At 46.3% G+C, this 19,430-nt stretch overlaps 1 protein-coding gene across 12 annotated transcripts in view; it reads left to right on the top strand.

The window, feature by feature from the left end:
- AGAP1 (ArfGAP with GTPase domain, ankyrin repeat and PH domain 1) overlaps positions 1-19,430 on the top strand; it is a 513,101-nt gene that overhangs the window by 411,011 nt on the left and 82,660 nt on the right. For 5 of the 12 annotated variants that reach the window (XM_033111676.1, XM_033111675.1, XM_033111671.1 and 2 more), the window contains one exon: positions 18,383-18,457. The exons of the other annotated variants lie outside the window; for them this stretch is intronic. In XM_033111676.1, the coding sequence (XP_032967567.1) occupies positions 18,383-18,457 (75 nt within the window). The remainder of the gene's footprint in view (positions 1-18,382; positions 18,458-19,430) is intronic. 12 annotated transcript variants of the gene reach the window in all.

Raw genomic sequence — 19,430 nt, 5'->3', positions numbered from 1 at the left:
CAGCTCTGATGGCCATTCTAGAAAAAGAGTTCCAAAATTGCTCTGAAGGGTGGTTTAGGTGCTGCTGTAGGTGCATAGTTTCCCAAGGGGAGTCCTTCAAAGGTGACCGTAGTGATATTCAGCAATAAGGTATGTAGCACTTTTTCTAGGATGAGTTTGCGAATTTAATTGTCCGCCTCGTACATACCAAGGAGTATGTTCAGCTTGTCGTGGAACCCCTGAATTCCCTTTTTATAAGTAGTAACTTCCCTGTTTTCCTCATCCATCCTATGGACTTGGAGAAGCTCCTACAATTGAATGAGCCAACTTTTTGGCTCCCTGTTAACTACAAAAATGTATGACTTTCACGTGTTTCAAATCTTTCCTAGTTTTCTTTGGCAGAGCCCTAAATATTTGTAGTTGTCTTGAGTTCCTTTCCTTGGCACGTGAATGGCGGTTGCATCCCCATTCCCGCCCCCAGGAGTCAGCCGCACCCCGCCTAAAATGCTCCTTGCAATTTCCCATCATGCTCTTCCCCATCAGGAAACGATTTCTAAACTTGAGGGTCCGTGTTCCCTGGAGACCAGGGCTCTCCGTCCCGAGCAGCAGTTACTTAGTCGAGGCAGGCGGGCATTTCTCACTGCTTCCATTTGTCTACAGAGGTCAGCTTTTCCCATCATCTCTGAAACGCTTGCATTTTTTCTATAACTTTCCGGTAATGACGGGACAGTGGGTAAATAGGATCCTAAAGACAAGAGATGATTTCTTTCTCCTGCCGACTTCACTCTGGCCAAGATTACCTAGCTTTTACATTTCACCTCAGGATTAGTGGCTTAGCGTCCAGTCCCCTTCATTCACCACTCATTTTGCTGCGGTCAGCGCATAGTTCCAAGGCTGGGTGTCACTGTCACCACCTTAATTCTCATCATTTGGAGAATTTTCCGATAGGTGACTTCTGATACCTGGTACTAGTATCTTCATTTTGTGTAAGGACATTCTGGGCACGGCCGTGGAATCAATTTTTGTGCCTTTCCGTCGTTACAGATTTGGGTTCGGGCTTTTGGGGAGCGCACCACATGGCTATGAACTCTGTGTTCTCATAGTTCCCTTTACAGGTAAACAGTTTTTTGGGGTTTTCTGTTCTGCAGAGTTGCATCCCCTGACGCGTCCTCTCCGATATCCTTCAAATAAAGTCTTGGGGTTATTGACGTAGACGACACTAGATCTTTACAACCCGCAGTGCCCTCCTTCTGCCCTTCTTGGAATTTAAGTATCTTTAATTCACATTAATCACGAACCCTGTTGGCCACTCGCTGCCTGAGGACACTGTCCTGTGTTGCTTCTAAAACATGGAAGGAGCTAGAGGCAGCCCAAGGGCAGGGGCATGGTGTGTGGCCTTCCAGGAACTGTAGAAGGTCACAGTGTCCCAAATCCTAAAGCCACACCTCAGCTGTGCCGTGGGCAGGAGACAGAACAGCAGAGGGTGGCACGGGAGAGTGGTGCAAAGCTTGGTGGTGACGTCAGACACACTTGTTCTGGGGAGGAGGCCGCCGCATGGGTGTGGGGATGGACTGTGCGAGAAGCTGCGGGCCGTGGGGGGCGATGCAAGAGAAGCTGGAGAAGGGACAGGAGAGTTAAGGACAGGTCCGCCCGGGGGTGTGGCGGAGGAAGGAGCGAGTCGAGGAGATCCTGAGGATGAGGCCACGTGATGGGGAAGGAGGGCTGGAGACCCTGCATGACAGGCAGTCTGTTTGGGAAAAGCCCAGAGGAATGGAAGGGCCAGACCAGCCCACAGCTGGGGACACCACAGACAGGGAGCCCTGTGACCCCTCAGCCCGGAGGAGACCGAGGGAGTGCCAGCGGCCAGCTCTGGCTTTTAGATGCTAATTTAAAACCAAGCTCTAGATTCAGCTGGCCTCGGGGAGCCTGGGTGGCAGGTGATTCGAACACGCGGCCAGGTTGAGAACTAACGGTTTAGCTTAAGATCATCTAAGATTACGGCAAGGTTCTAGCACATGGACCCAAAATATTGCTCTTGTCATTATGGGAAACTTGCCACAGATAGTAAATAAGTAGTATGTCGGGTTTTATTTTATTTTTAATGAATTGTTACACGTTTCTTATTTTTCCGTTCTTCCATTTAGTAGGCGAGCCGGTATAAACATATTTCAGTATCTTCTAGTTTGTTCCCCACGTACAATTATATTCCAATATTTATAGGATTTATTCTCTCCAAGCAGCGCTCTGAATCAGAAGATTGTGCCGTTTTCCACAAGCAGCCCAGAGAACCACCAAATACAGAATATGCTCAAGAAAAATGGATCGATTTTTATGCATATCACTCTAACCGTTTAAAATAAAGAAGATGAAATACAAAAAAAGTTTTCAAATAGTTTTATTCTGCCCAGGAGTGTTCTCAGGTTGGTCAATGGTATCAGAAGTTTTCCAACAATTGGAAAAAGGCATAAGCATTTAATGCAGTAGTCTCTTTTCTAGTGCTCTTAAAATGAAGGCAATTGCGTACGGTTCTCTCGCTTCATGGGTAATTAAGGCATTTCACTCTGCAGTTCCTTATTCTAATGAAGAAGAAGAAATTTCTCTTTGACTGAAATATTTCTTGTTAGGGCTTTATTTCTACTCATTGCTCCGACTTTGGAAAATGTTCCTTTTACTTCTGATTGTCTCCTGTAATATCTTTTTGAATTGTGAGTCAGAAAAAAAAAAAAAAATGGAAAGATTCTCCACAGTGTCAAACTTTGGAAAAAATGCTTAGAATCTCGCTGGCCATGAAAGTGACTCAGCCAGTGTTGCACATGTCCAGGCTGTTCTCTTCTGTCTCGGTGGCTAGTGACACTGCTCCCCTGGTGTGTCCCCTTCCACGGGGCACGGCAAGTCCAGACAGCCAGGTGGCCGTGCGTGGTAAATGGTTGTGATGGTGGTGGCAGGAATGACCACTAAGAAAATAGTAGTGGTTGAGAACTGGGCTGAGGAGCCAAGACTCCTGGGTTTGAATTCCAGCTTTACCTCTTACTGGTGGAATGACCTGGGGAGGTTTGTATCTTCTCCTGCCTCGGTGCTCTGAGCTGTAAAATGGGGCGACCTCACTGTCTGCCTCCTAGGGCAGGAGTCAGGATGCCGTGAGCTCAGACATTGTGAGTGCATAGCACAGCCTACCCTGGTCTCCTTCCTTGGGATTCACTTTGTAGATACCAGAATATGACTTTGAAGAGCCAGATTATGTGCAGTGCATTTGGAGATTAAGCCAATTCACCCAAGAAAGGCTCGGGGATGTCGTTATGCTCTGACTTAAGTGAGCCCTTGTTAAACTGTTCTTTTCAAAGGTTGTAGATGGTAACAGTCAGAGAAGATCCGCTAAGTAGCATTACCAACATTTTTAAGCTGATTCTTCAGCTCGTCCAGAGCGCCCAACCCACTAACGTTCTAGCCTTCCGTGGATGAGGGAGCATAGGGGCACCAGCAACAGTGGACAGTCCCGTTGCTGTTTGCACTGGACGAGAGCTGTTTCCACACAGCAGTGGCGAGTGGCTACAGGGTCCCACTCATCAGGCTCTTCTCGACGCCTTGACGGTGGATCTCTGGTGTGACTCACCCATCATCCTTCGTCTGCCGCTGCAGGGGCTGCAGAGCCCATCCAGCCACAGTCCCGAAGAATGTCAGGACTGCCGTTAGCAGGAGAAGCCTCCTGGTGAAACAGGAGGAAGGGTTATCCTTAGTGGCAGAGAAAAATGATTTCAAGGCATCGATTTTCATAGGCGGGCAGGGCCTGAAAATGCCTAACAAAGACGCCGCGTCTTAGGGACGACTTCACACGTGGAGTTCTCCCTCTCATTGACAGCGCGCTCCACAGAATGTCCACAGTTTCTAGTTGTACAACTAAGAAGCCTGGTCCTTTGTGGGGAGTCCAGGGGACAACTCATACTGGTCTAGACAAGTCCGTCAGTGAGACTGCCGCGGGGCAGCCTTGTACACTGTACGTGATACAATTGTTTGAAACATTTCACATGGATTAGTTGTATCCGTTCAACTAGATAGAAAGCCCGGGGAGGCAGGAGGCACATCTCATACTTGCCGGTGTCCCCACAAGGCCAGCACTGTGTGTGCATGTGACATGCGCCTGATGAATGCAGGTGCCCAGGCGGAGATCCTCTGTGGGCCCACATGGAGGGGCCAGGTGGGTTTCCTGGGTGCACGTATGGCTTTGTGTGATACACACCAGTGTTTGGTCCCGAAGTGTGTATTGTGGACCCTGAAGGCAGCAATATGCTCTGAAAGGAAAGGTTTGGAGAAAGTCCCCTTGGAGTGCTAGGTGCGCATGAGCACCTGGAGGCCCTGAGAAGGCCTGCATGTAACCAGCTGAGGAAACCTTGTCTAACTTACCTAGCTCCCAGCCACCAAGTGTGCGCGGGCACCCTTGCTTTCGCTCTGGCCCGGCTAGAGTCTGGCTCGGTGCTCAGAACCGTTGCCCTGTTCTGGAACGCACCTGGGGACACGCGATGACAACAGAGCGTTGTAATTGCTTTTCCAGCAGCAGCACTCGGAAAGTCCTGAAACCTCCTCCCTTCTATTTTGGGAAACACTCGGTGAACACACGGGAGGTCACTCGTGTGAAAACCCGGAATGTTCCAACAGGCCCTGCGTGTTTGTTCAGCGTTGGGAGGTCGCAGTGACCAGCAGGGCTCACTCCCAGGACAGCCGTCTTCAGACGTCTTCCCCCCAGGTCCCCAGGCCACTGCATTTAGCGCTTTTTCCGTGCCTGTGTCTTTACACACATTCCTAAACGTTAGTTACATTTCGGGGTGTTGCCCGACGTTTCAAGCTGTATAATAACGTACTTGATAAAGTGCACCTCAAACCCTTTCTTTTCATGTGGCTGAAGTCTTTTAGAGCGTATACTTACGTCCGTCTGGAATCTACCTGTTGGTACGGTAAGTGATAATACAGATAGATAGAGCCTTGTCCTGTCTGTTTTGAAAGTTGAGAAGTAGATCTTCATCATCATCATCGTGGCTAGTATTTTTTATTTACACTCTGCCGAGCTACCGTGTTTCCCCGAAAATGAGACATGGCCGAACCATCAGCTCTAATGCGTCTTTTGGAGCAAAAATTCATAAGATGTGGTCTTATTTTAATATAGTGTAAGACCGGGTTTGATACAATATAATTTAATTCCTGTAATATGATATGATATAATATGATATAATATAATACTGAGTCTTATATTCATTTTTGCTCCAAAAGAGGCATTAGAGCTGATGGTCCAGCTAGGTCTTATCTTCAGGTAAACACGGTACATACTAATCGCCTTCTGTACCTTATCTTTTGTACTCCTGACCTTTTCCCCAACCTGATGACACAAGCAGCAATAGAGGGCTCAAACCCTGAGCTGTGTTGGTTTCCACGTTATGTGGCTTTCTCGGGGAAGAAGAGCATGTTGAACTGATTTGATTTTCACCAAAATGAGAATAAACGTCAACATAGAATGCCATAGAAATAAATGTGTTATTCTGAGTACTGTTTATGAATAACACCTTTAATTTACTTAAAGCCACATTACCTACCACCCTCCCATAGAAAACAAGGGAAAAAAAATAAATCTACTTAAAGAAGAAACGTACTCTGAGCGTCCGTGGGAGGAAGGCAGTTTGGCCGTGCACAGCAGCCCAGCACTATTGGCTGACAAACAAGCTTGATAGGTCACTGTGATGCCACAGCTCAGATTTTGCCATCCAGAAAATCTCTGAGCTACCCAGAGCCCACCGGAAGTCATTTGTGCTTTGATCCTACGACAGTTCCATCTCTGTGTTAGGACCACACTTTCTGGCTGGGCTTATCTGTCTTTGTTGTTGTTGGGTCCTTTCTTTTATTCTTCTGTCTCCTCTCTCCCTCACCCATCGCCAAAAAAAAAAAAAAAAAAAAATCCATTGTGCAAATTGATTCAAAGACCAGCCTTGATAAAATACCAGTGTGGCGCCCACGCGGCGTCCGCACAGGGCGTCGTTAGCTGTTCCTGAATATCTGGGTACGCAAGCCGAAGCTGCCACTTCAGGCTTGGAGGTGTGCAGAGATTAACGGGGGGCTTTCCAACCGTTTGTCACACAAATGGCAGTGCCAGGAAACTGAACAGCGATCAATCATTTTTCTCAAGATGGAAACCTTTTATCAGTTGTGTCAGTTTCATTATTCAGTAAACGATCAGTAGCAGCCGTCATCATTTAGTCATCCAGAGCTGAGAACGAGAGCTTCTGCCGACTGGGCAGCCGCCCAGCAACCGCACCTGAGGCCTGAGATGCAAACACCTTCAGTGCCCACCTCTCTGGCGGGAATTATGCCAGACTCACCGGTCACTGCCGCTTGGCACATGCGAGAGAGTGAGGCTCTGATGTACATCTTCTCATTTTTTTAAGTCATGCTGTGGCACAGTTAATTTCCACTGTCGTTGTGAGAAGAGTCCATGGGTGGGCATGTTTCTCTTACCTCCCACTGGGCCTTTATGCAAAATAGTTTCGCCCTTTGATTTAAACGGCAGCCGTCTTGATTAGATGGTGTTGTACTTGCACCTCAGTCCGTGATGTCAGCTTGAGCGTGCGGTGGAGCCTGGCGCGTTGGCCTTTTGGCTGCCCGTCGGGGACTTGCTGCTGGCCTAAAGCCCCAGGCATCTGGAGGACAGAAAGGGGGAGATGGAGCCGAGGCTCCGAGCCTGCGGTGAGGGGCCTCTGGAGATGCCAAGGGCCTTGAGTGCAGGTGTCGGCTGTGTGGACGCCAGTGAGTGTGCGCCGACATAGGGGCGAAGGCCGGCAGTCGTTTCGGAGTGCTGCCTCATCAGGGTCCTCTAAAGGGCCTGCATATTTTTACAAAATCGGGAGCCACAGAGAGATTGTTTTTTGCTAATTTTTTTACTTTTTCACCCAGGTTTAGTGTATCAGAAAATATGATTCTACCACTAACTAACAGTAGGAGAGGGAAAAACATCACTGAGTTTATTTATATATCACTGAGACTATAATTTGATTATTCTACCAGAGCTCTGTGTGGCCAGTCATGGAGAGAGAGAGAGAGAGAGAGAGAGAGAGAGAGAGAGAGAAAACATAGACACACATATTGCCTTTGATGCAGACCTTTTAAAATATTATCATTCTAGAAATCATTCTGAATTGTATTTCTACTACCGAAAATGTTTCCACACTACCGTCAGGTTAATCTTCTGTATTCTTTCTGCTCGGCAACGTTTCTGTGAAGCGTGGGGCCGTATCTTTTGCCTCCGAGCCCCTAGCGTCTGTGGCTAGGGACTCATACAATACGTGGTCAGTAGCTTCTCATCTGTTGACCCCTGTTGAGGTGTCTGGTGTATTGTTGAAGAAGACATCGTTTTGAGAAGTTCTGAGCGGCTGCAGCTTCCCCAGTGCCATCAGTGTCCAGGGCGACTAATACAAACCTGTCTTCTTGTTACCGGAAAAGTTCAAAGTCCTCTCAAATGGACAGTTCTGGTTTACCCTCTTAATTTCAGTCGTTCCTTCTGTTGGAATTCCTGTCTTCCACTCGTGTTTACTTTCTGCCTAGTGTGTATGCGTCATAAGCTGCTTCAAATTCAGCTTTTCTGACAAAAGAGACAGGAAAACATGTTAACAGACAGTCTCCGCACCACCACCACCCCCGCCCCCCCCCGTGAGGCTGTTGTCAGAGTTTCTTGATGAGAAAGAATTTCATCTGTTTCTTTTCATCAGACGTTCTTGGCTGTTGGTGGTGGAGCTCACTGCATCCTCCTGCCCTTTCCAGGTGGGACATTCAAGCATAAGGAGGAGGAACATAGATTAGAGACGGACGATGCCATAAGAGCCACCCTGAATGGCTGCATTTCATAAAATTATTGAACTTCATCAAAAGTTACAGAAACCTACTTCGTAACACTATTTTATTCCATTTGTATCATCTCTTGCCTTGACTTCAGTATGTTCTGAAATTAAGTCTGTTTTTTAAATGACAAGGCTTCCTGATAATGAAATCTGTATGTGCATGAGTAGGAGGCCGCGAGGGGCTGGATTAAAACCCAACCAGGACACACCCGCTCTACTTCCAACTCTTCTTGTATTTTGCTAACTGGAAAAAGGAGCACGAAGGGGCTAGAGAACGAACCCGGAAGTTCCTTAGAAAAGTTTTTTTCAAACAGCGCTTTTCAGCCCGTGTTCCCCTCACTGGTGTCTTTCATGCTGATTGTGGTTTTCTCTCCATGCGTCAGTGTGGTTTGCGTGGTCTTGACCTCGCGTGCAGTGTGGGGGACGCTGGAGGCACAGACTTGGCGCCCCTCTCGGTGTGTTGTCTGCATTACTCCTCATCCCGGCCCTTGTATGGAGGTGATCCTCGTGTACAGACAAGGGGACCACAGCGCAGAGCCCCACGTCCCCCCACACCCGCCCCAGCCACCTGCCGCGCGGGGCAGCATTGGTGCCCGAGCACCAGCTTTCCCACCCCTCCACTCTTCTTTGCGTTTTTCACCTGTCTTTATCTTACCTAGCACCTTGCGCTGCTGGTGTAGTAGACACTCGCCACACTGGTCAAATTCGGTCATCAGCCCACGGAAAACCGACACAGCCTGCAGCCAGGTCTCCTCGGGGAGGGCGCGGCTCCCAGCTGTCCTGATTCTGCCCTGATCCTTTCTTCTCGGCAGTTTGCACATCTTACACTCTGTAAAATATCACCGTTCTCCCCAAAAAGAATCGGAAAATAAATAGTGAAGGAAAACTCCCAAGTAATGGACATGTGGTTACAGATTCACATGTGTTCCATACCCGTTCGTGAGAATGATGGTTGAAAACCGTAAAACCGTCAGGCTGTGAGCTTAGTACTTCTGTGGAAAAAGGCAGTGTAGGATTTCTTTTTCTTGCCGTAGATTTGTCGGGGTTTATATGTGAAACGGGCTTTGGTGAGAACAGCCAATGGGCACCTCGTAGCTTGTGCCCAAGCAGCACACGTATCTACTTCGGTCCGTATTTTCTGGATGCACTTGTGATGACAAACTCGTCTTCCGCATAGAATTTGATCACTGGTCCTCTCTAAGAAAAGGCACTAATTTTGTCTCCTGCCCCTAGCCCTGGAGAGCCTTGGGGTCATCATCCCCGAGTTCAAACCTTCCCGGAGTAGGGAAGTCCGTGGATTTCATGAAGCCAGCTTAGCGTGACACCCATCTTTAATTTTATTAAACTCCGTCACTTTCATTACAAATGTGGTATTTATTGTGCTGATTAGAGGCTTGAGGGCTAAAGTCACCATGAGCACAGACGTTTTTCCCTTGTGGGCCAAAGCTCGTTTTCTAATCATGAAAAGCTAATCCTGGAAGTTACCTAGAAAATTGTTCAAACATGGTACATCCTAGTCAAATGCACACTGCAGTCCCCTACAGGAAAAAAATAATACGTCAAGGTCAACAATTCGAGATGAAATCCAAGGAGACAGCATGGTATCCTGAAGAATGTCATGGGGCAGTCATTGCCTCTGAAGGATGTTAGTTAGCAAACATACTTGGTAGGCCCTCGTCACAATCATAAATTAAGACCATGTCTTTCAGCACAACTGCCTTTGGGGGGTGGGCGTTCAGGTTGTTGGGAATTTCAGCTGCACTTAGTGTGTGACCCACACTAAGATTTCAAATTGTCTTTAATTTGTAAAAGTTGATTTAAGGAGAGGAATAAATGGTATCTTGTGATGAGATAGTAGTTCTCCCTGTATATAGTCCAAGCTACGAAATCTTCCTTTCATTTGACAGTGTTACTCCTGGCATTTTATTCTAAGCAAACAAAATGATTGGGAGAAAAAACATCATATTCCTGCCCAAAGATGCTCACACTAGTATTTTAATAAACTTTATACTCTGGAAGAGTTTAAGGCTTAACCGAAAGATTGAGATGGTACAGATAACTCCCATATACACCCCCCATACACACACACACACACACACACACACACACACACTTGCACATGTGCAAAATTTCCCCTATTAACTTACACCTTTTATTCGTGTGGTGTATTTCTTACAATTAGTGAACCAATATTGATACATTATTATTTGCTAAAGTCTGTATTTCATTTGAATTTCCTTGGTTTTTACCTAACATGACATTTAGTTGCCACGTCTCCTTAGGCCTTAGGCTCCTCTTGGCTGGGACATCTTCTCAGACTTTCCTTGTTGATGACCTTGACAATTTTGAGGGGTATTGGTCAGGTGTATGGTACGATGTCCCTCTGTTGGAATTTGTCTGTTGTTTTCTTCAGGATTTTCTGGGGTTATGGGATTTGGAGAGGAACACCACAGAGATAAAAGTACCATTTTCATCACATCATGTCAAGGGAATACACCATCAATATGACTTATGACTATTAGTGTTGACCTTGATCACCTGGCTTGTCAGGTTTCTCCTCTAAGAAGTTACTCCCTCCCTACTTCCACATGGCCCCCTGCGGGGACGTCTCTGCACAGCCCCCCCTTCAGGAGTAGGGGGTTGTGCTCCACTGTTTTAGGGTGGGGTAGTCACATAAATTGGAATTCTTCTGCATGGAAGATTTGTATTATTCACTCATTTATTGGTATCAGTAAGGACTCTTGGATATTTATTTTATACTTCAGGTTATAGCCCATTACTACTTTGTTTGTTTTCTTGCTCAAATTGTTCCAGTTTCGGCCATTGGCAGCTCTTTAAGTTGGCTCCTGTGCCTTTTTGTCATATTCCCATCAGTGTGGGGTTTGTTTATTGTTTGTTTTAGCCCTTCCTTACTTTCTGGCACTACAGGATGTCCAGACTCATCTTTTGGTTTCCTGTCCCCGTCCTAGCATCAGCCATTTCTCCAAGGAGCCCTGGTCCTTGTATTCGCCAGAGGTATTAGAAACCAAGATCTAGGGGCTGGGTGTGCTTGTTGATCATGGGGTGTCATGACTTCTCTACCTTCTCAGCAGAAATAGCAAAGAAATATATGTGTGTATATTAACATGTATATACACCATATGTATACATATCTATATGTAACCATCTGTATCTACATTAAGTTAAGCAGAATATAGTATTTTTAATAGCGTAATATTGGAAATAAGTAAATGTGTAACAGTAAAGAATGGCGACAGCTGTGATATGCTAACTCCACAATGTAACTGTCCAAAAGGACAATTTTGAAAACTGTGGTACCATAACACCTTACATTCAAAAGTAGAACAAGTCTCTATCGGAGCTGTACTTAGAAATGTGATAATTATGCACGTATGTGGATAACAACTTTAAAAGGAAAATGGAAAGGATAGTTAGGTTGGTCAAGGTTTATTCTTCACATTAAACTAACATGAAATTCACTCTGCTTTTGCAATAAATATTAAGATAGTCTTCCAGTGTGTTCTTGCTTGAAACTGAATAACGTTAGTATACTTAAATTATTTTTAAATAGAAGAAACGCGACATTTGTTACATTTTGTTGTGTCTGCACTTGCAGTACTTTTGCAGTCCCTCCTAGGATGATAATGACCTTGTGTAATCCTGGACAGTAACCAAGGAACGTGCTAAAAGCTGTGCTCTTATAGTCAAAGTAGTTTTATGGGCAGAAATCTGTTAGTGGTTAAAGGAATGTATTTCCATAATAGCAAGAAGAATCAAAAGCTTAGAATTCTTTTGTTTCCCCACTCTGCTCTTTGTACTTGATTTACTGAATAAATACCACGTATCTTATGGCTTCCGTGGTTTCTCAAGCCACAAATCAGAATACTATTGGGAGTTTCCAGGCAAGCCCTTCTGAAATGCAAAAGGTTAAAAATGTTTTCTCGAAGGCATTTTCACTAGTCTTCTCAGATTCAGATGGCCACATAGAAGGGGAGCGTGATTGACTGCATAACCCCGAAGTGTATCATTTCAGTCGGGCGTTTGTGGGAAGTCAGCTCCAAAGATGGCAGATCAAATGCAGTGTCTGCCATTGTTACGGGTGGCGGTCCGGTGATCACAGCCCTCAATTACAGCCCTGCCAGGAGCACGAGCAGCAGTCATGTAATAATTATGCCTTTGATTAGTTGCTCTAACTGGTCATTGCCTTTGAAATACGATAGCACAATTTGAAGTTTTATTAAAAAACTTTTTTTCTGGAATTGTTGAGAAAGATTTTGTGTTTTAAGAAAAGCCTGCAGTATGTTCTGTTGGAGAAGATTGAGAAGAAATAAGAGAAGAAAGAAAAGAGGGGGAAAAGAGGAGACAAGTGGTTCCCATTATCACTCATTTCTGTGTCGGGGAGCCTGAGGTGGTCCCGGGCCCCAGCCTCCCCCGCCCACACGGCCGGCCCTGCGCCTGCCGCCCACTTCACGGAGCAGTGAGCAGCCCTGGCAGAGGGGCCGTGGGATGGGGCCAGGGCAGGAGACCCCCCACCACCACTTTCAGACACTGCCCCTGCTCGCCTGTGTATGAACACAACTGAACAAACCTCGTAAAGGGTACATTTCGTGCACACCCTCCAGCTTGGAGAAACTGAGGTGAACCTCCGTTTTTCTTAAGTGAGATTTTGGTTTGCCTTTTGCTTCTTTTCTGAATGTCAAGTGTGTGACCTTACCCTGTGCAGTGATAAGGGGACATACGACAGTGTTCACTGAGGACCTAGGCCTTGAAAAAGCAGAGGATTATTCCTGGTGATGCTGGAGCCAGCCATCCACGTCACAGTCAGTTTCTGTTCTCACCCTCATCCTACACCCGGAAGAGAATGAAGCCCAGAGGCCAGGGAGTCCCAATTTCTATTTCCTAATAAGCCGTCCCCCCCACCCCCACTCCAAAAAACGAGCCTCCCTTCTCAAAATGAATAGCTATTCCATGAAGACATGCAGAGACGTTTCCATTGCCTAGTGATGTATATTCTAATTTCCACCTGAGAACGTATCGTGAAGGGTATATTCCATGAAACCCACTTCTCGTTTTAGTCCCTGTGAAAAGGTACACTCTTGGTGTCAGAACGAAATACCCAATTAATTCTGGATACACTTGAACCCATGCTCTGCTCTCAGTAGGTTTCTAGGCCGAAAGGAAAACCAACTCTCTACCTAATTGGAACTTCGGGTTTTATGGCGTATCCTGGAGTTTTGCTCAGTTTTTATTTTCGCTGTTTTCCAGGGTTAATGGTATTTTCTGTGTGCATCTGCATTGGCCCACGATGCAGAAGCCTTCGGCAGTTTTCAGATGGTAAGAAGTCAGCAACATGGAAATTGTGTGTGCTGTAAAGAAAGCCATTATGAGTTATTAGAAATGGAATTAAAATTTTCTAATTAAAGATCGATTACTTATTTCAGAGTTTTATTTAGTTACATATTGTACCTTCCTCAAGTTCTGTGGCTTTACATTCCGAAGAGGACCCTAGTCTTGCTGGAAGCTGATAACGACGAAGTTATTTTGCTTCCTGAATATATGTCCTATATATATTGGCCTCGGGTTGTTTTTTTTTTTTTTAATCCTCTCAAAGGCCCTTTTAATGGACGTTTCAACATGACTACTTCTCTGTGTGGGAGCCCCTAGGAAACGACCATTATGTCAAGCCCCTTCACAGCTAAAGTAGTGCGTTCACATAGTGTAAGAATCTTCGGGGTTGCATCTTATGAAATGAAAAACCCCACCGCCTTTTTATAAGAGAACAGAGCGTTTACACAGTCTTGTTGAGCAAACGAACATTCACATGGCCAGCACAAAAGAAATCTCCCATCTCTAACCCCACAATGAAATCGCTACCAACAAAAGATCCCGGGGATACCGGGCTCACTAAATTTGAAGTGACACAAAATCACAGCGGCATCCATTCCCGCGTGGGGCGGTCCCTGGGGGTGGTCTTTACAGAAAGTGTCCTGGTGCCTCAGTCAGCCTGAAACGCACAAGTGGCATTTATGCCCATGGCATCTTGAAAGATAAATAAATACACATCTGGACCAGGAGTAGCGTTGTCAGACTTGGTTGTCACATGGCTTCTCTAAGAGGTCCAGGTTTACCCTGTCTGGTATGAATGGAGAGGGTTATTTGTTTCGTTCTGAGACAGGGCTTTCTTAGAAGTGAATGGCACACCCTCCACCCAGCCTCTTCCTCCGTGGAGGTAAAAGCATCCTATTAGTTCTCATAATTGATTCTGAGGGCCGCGGCGTGCCTCATTTAGCCAGCCCTGTTCGGTTCACGCCAAGGATGTAATTCATGCACCCTGAAATATCCAGCATGGCTGACGAGGCTTGGACACCCACCCTCACGGCTGCACCATTTTTTAATCAGCTATCTGAGGAATATTTATCTAATCAACAAAGAGCGCTGTCAGAAGGAGACCAGAGGCGACATTAATATAAGCCTGTGGTCTCCTGGTCCAACGATGGAGGAAGAGTTTAGGATAAAACCCTGCTCTTTTGAGCATGCCAACAGACTGAGGAATATTGTTATTCCACGTATGAAGAGCTAGTCAGAAGATTCTCGTGTTGGAAATGTCTGCGATTCGTTAGTTCTCAGGCGTTCAACATGCTGTAGTAAGAAGAAAAAATTTTTTTTTCGCTTAGAGAAACAAAATAACAGATCCTTTGTTTTAAAATAAAATTTTAAGTCCCTCACGATTGTTGCATGAACTCATATGAAAAGCTGTAGCTTCCACAAAATAAGGCCGTGTGTAATAATTGGGAGTCGTTAACTCTAAATGATTCCAGCTACTCTTACTTAGTACGTAGCCATAATTTGCACGTTTTTCCTTTTCTCTCCGTCTCCTTTGAAAAGGCTGTGACTGTTAGCAATTATGAGCTGAGTGTCTTATGCCACATCTCGTGTCGTCCTCCGGACACAAAAGTCATCGTTTGTTACTATCAGACACCTTAAAGAAATGTCCTGTGAGTTAGAGTTCACACCAGCCTCTCTTCTTTGGACGTATGACTCAGGATGGGCAGTCAATGAGACCCGGATGAGGTGGGTGACAGCCACCCCACTGGCCAATCTGGTGGCCCAGTACCAGAAAAACCAGGCAGCCATCACAGCAGGGCAGCTTCTAAGAAGGGGCCGTGTCATTTGACATCCCCTAGGATTTGGGTGCCAGAGGCACAGGCACCTCTCTGCAATGCAGAGATTGCCTTGTAAACTCAGCTTCCTAATAAACCTTCAATGTGCATAACCAAGAGCGTCTGTGTTAATGTTAAGGGTAAATTAACACTACCATTGTGGTTACATGGCGGTCAAGTGTTTCACTTCGTACAGTTTGGGGCTAAGTCTCTGTACTGTCTTACCTGCCTTTTTCCAAGTTTTGATCCTTTGAATCCTTGGAAAGTACATTCCAACTCAGGTCATGATGAGTCTCACGACCTTGTCTACTTTTACTTCTCGACCCTGCTCCGTGTCCCTTGTGCCATGTCTTTCTGTCACATCCAGAGCAGCCTTGTGTTAGACGAGTTCTCCATTCACGTTTTGGCGCCGTTGTGGGGACAGGGCGTCCTGCTCATGGCTTCCTTTCCCCAGGCCTGCTGACTTTTCTGCCCACTCAGATTGGGGTTCAGAAAGTTCCACGGAATGTGCAGGATGGAGTGAGGCGAGAGGAGTCTCACCGTCTCCATTCAGGCTGCCACTTAGTTTGCACTAGGTCTGAAGTTGTGTGTTGTGGGGCTCTGTGTCCACTGCGACTTGCATTTATTTGTGTTCTCAGACATCTGACAGTGCTGAGACAGTGTGCCATGGCGGGCAGTAGCTGTGCCAGGCATTCTGACGGACTGACAGAAGAGACTTGCTTATCGAGTCTGCAGATTGCAGAATGGAAAACACTAACAATGCTCGCACTCGGCTTCCTTTGCTTTCCAGGCGATAAAAGGTGAGATTCTGATACGAGGAGAACAGTTTTTGTGAGAAATAACATTAGTGACAACATCAAACTAAGTTTGCCTATGTTTAAATGGAAGAAACTACATTCCTTAAAAAAAATGTTTTTTAAACTGCATGTCTTAATTCAAATAAAGATGACCCAAAAAAGGTAGTCTTTTGAGTGAGTCTACATGACGCCCTCAGGAAAAGCCTGAGAGCAAGGGGCCGGCGTGATGTCCCTGGAGTACAATGCTGAGATGGAGCCAGGCATCCAGCCAGAGCGTCATGCGTCCTTTTGCTGCAGTGTCTCCATTTCCCTTGGAAGTGAGTCCAGGCAGCCGCACCACACATGGCCCGAGATTTTATCAATGATAATATGATTGTATTTTCTTGTTGAAGCTTCTGAACAAGTGGACTTTGGGCAATCAATGCCCCAGGAGACAAATGCACATATCAGGACCTGGGTAGCAGCCAGAAAAAGTCCATTTGTTTAAGGAGAAGAAAAAGGCATGACATTTTACACATTAAAATTGATTATTTCATCAATAGGTTAATAGAAAACCAGGCTGCGAGTTCACTTCCTGCTTATACATCCCTACGGTAATGGGAACCCAGAGTTTGAAAAATGCAAGGCAAGAAAAGAGGTTTTCTGCACGGGGGCTTCCCCCCCTTCCGAATGGGGGCCCTGCCTAGATTCTGCCTATTTATATGTAAATGTTTTATAAAGAGGTCAGTGTACCACTGAGGAGGGCAGACTCGGGCTTCTACTTTCTGGGACTCCTGAAACACGCGCCACGATGACATAGCTTCGGCTATTGAAAAAATGAAACGCATGCTTAATTCTGAGAAAATCCGTTATACTTAAGGGACCTGGTAATTATTCATTGAACATTTCTAAAGTAAACATTTGAAAAGTCACTAGTTTTGGTTTTTTGTCTCTAACACAAGACGTTTGTACTGGTGGGCACACCTGGGAAGCCCCCTTTCCCAGGTGTGCTGTTACCTGACAGGTACTTAGGTGTTACCTGGGACAGGTACCTTATAGATAGTGAAGGTGCCCTGAGGATGTAGAGATAAGGGACTCTTCTCTACCAGTGGAAAGTTAAATTTAGACCCATACAGTGTCAGAGGGCCTCAGTCACCAAACTTAGCCGCCCACTAGTTTAGAGATTATATTTCTTACTGTTAAGTGATGTGTCGTCGTCAAGGTACAAAGTAATTCTTAGGTGTTTGGTTATAACCTAGCTGTTGCTTGTTTTAAATCAAGGGGCAACTACATTACAGCTAGTTCTTACTCGTCATTAATATGACTTACATCCTGGGTACACAGGACTGCACAGTTTCAGACTCGCATTTACTTCCTGAAATGGCCGTTGCGTGCATGAAGTGTATATTGTCACTCCAGAGAAATCCAGTATGCCCCAAAGGACTTGACATTTGCTTCAGCAGCAGAACTGCTCATGGAGACCTGGTCATCCCCCTGGGTCATCTTGCGGTGCCCAGAGCCCACACTGCACCATTGGAGGTAGAGTATTTAGGCTCTAGCCCTACCGTTGAGAGAGACAGGTGGTCCAGTGGTGGCCCTTCTTCAGGAACACGGGTGGTTGTGGCCATCACTGACCACGGACATGTGTGATGTGTGGCAGGCCTTAGCTACATGTGTGCAGCGACTTGCTCCACAAAAGCCACCTGGCCACAGGTGTCTGCATTCCTGAGTCAGAGGAGGGTTGGGAGGGTGGGGGCCGATGAGGTGAGAATGTCCCCCCAGCCAGTGACTGCACGCCGCCAATGACTGCACGCCGTGTGAGGTGGGCATTCTCACCTGTTAAATTGGTTCTACATTTGACTCCCACACCCAGGGTTCCTCTGTGGGTAACTCGGCATTTGTGTTCTTGTTTTTTGGGTGCTCGCTTCCGTGAGCTGAGCGTTTAAGGAGGTATGTGCCGTTTGGGGTCCTTGGAGCTCCATCCAGAGCCTCCAAGGGCCCTGTAGGAAGGGGACTCCACCCTTTGACCACAGCCAGAAGGTAGCTGAGTTTTGCTGGTGTAGATTACTGTCCAGATCCAAATATGTTGGGGGGGGAACTTCCTTTTTTGACAGCCCTGGGTGTTAAGACCTCCTTTCTGCTGCATACACCGGAACTGCTAGTCACCAGGGTCTCTGGCTTTCACGTGCTGCCAGTATGTTGCCAAATCAAAGGGCTACTGGCACCCTAGCTCCTTCAAAAGATGCCACCAGCCCCCAAGGAAAAGGCCAGCTTCGCAGTGTGTGGAGTCACCACGTGTGAAACCCAGCAGGGGCGCGGGAGCATGGACTCCGTGTCTGGGCAGCTGCTGCGTTTTGTGCAAACCTAATAACGCTGGTTGGCATGCATGCCTCCGCCCTCCCGAGGGAGTGCGTGTTCTAACCGAGGGAGGTGGGGGGTGGGGAGGCCCAGGAGCGTCCGCCTGCCCCTCGGGAACTGGTGGAGGTGACGTCACGGGCTACTTTGACATTTTCTTTTCTCCCCTTTTCATTTGTTTTCTTCTCGTTTTTGTTTTCTCTCTTCTTCCCCCTCTCCCCTTTCTGCTCTCGGGATGCAGCCAAACGCAAAGCATGGAAACTAAACCGTGTTGGTAGCCTGCGAAATATATACAGCAGCAGCACCAACACCGAAGGTAACGCGCGCTCCCTCCACCCTCCCTCCACGCCCCCTGCCAGCGCTCCCGCCTCCCCCCCGCCTGCCCCATGCAGACATGGAAATGCGAGTCCCAAAGCTGCATGCACCCTTATTGTGTTTGCGGACTCATTCCTGTGCTCTGTCCATCTTTCTGTTTGTGTGTTTTATTTTACCGTTCATGTTCCTTTCAGCTTACTTAAATTTCGACCTTTCCCTTCAGTCGTAGAGTAGTGATGTTTAAATTACTTCAGAAACCTATTTTCTCCTCTTTTTTTCTTTTCCTTTATACATGTGGGCACTCAGTGTAATATTTCCCAAGTTATTACAGTTTTTAAAAGTGTTAGTATCAGGTGTAATGATCTGTAGCCAAATACAATAGTGTGCCGTGACATTTAAGTAACAGTCTTAATTTGTTTTGTGGATACGTTCTCCATAATGCTGTCTGCAGCTCTAATCCAGAGGCAGCCAGGCCCGGGTCATTTGCATGGGCGCTACTGCTTGTAAATTCAGTATATTGTTGTGTTTCTAAAGGTCGTCCAGTGCCAAAGTTCACAAATTGACTTGCGTAGCTTTCCTCACCGAAGACAGCCGTCATTGCTTTTGTATAATAGCAGATTGAATTTTTTCCCCCACCTTCATTTGAACAACACAATTATAAATTGCCTTTTTTTTATGATTACAAATGTCAGGGGTCAGAATTATTTTGATGCCAGGCAAAGGAAAACCACCACCAGGCAGCCCCAGCCCTTGTAAAGGAGGTTGGCGTACAATGTGTGCGATGCAAAATAGGTCACAACCCAGCGATCTTGGTATAATAGGGGGACATTTTTTCTCACTTAAGTGCAAGCCAAATGGGTCAAGTAATCGCACGCTCGTGCCCGAACACTAATTGACTTATTTGGGGATTATTATAACTGTAATATTTTTCTTAATGTCACTGTTTTCTGGGCTGTTGATTTTAGTGATTGCCA

Source organism: Rhinolophus ferrumequinum, chromosome 8 (genome assembly GCF_004115265.2).
Source record: "Rhinolophus ferrumequinum isolate MPI-CBG mRhiFer1 chromosome 8, mRhiFer1_v1.p, whole genome shotgun sequence".
NCBI lineage: Eukaryota > Metazoa > Chordata > Mammalia > Chiroptera > Rhinolophidae > Rhinolophus > Rhinolophus ferrumequinum.
The sequence above is the reverse complement of the archived record's forward strand: the minus strand, read 5'-3'. Positions and strand labels throughout refer to the sequence as shown.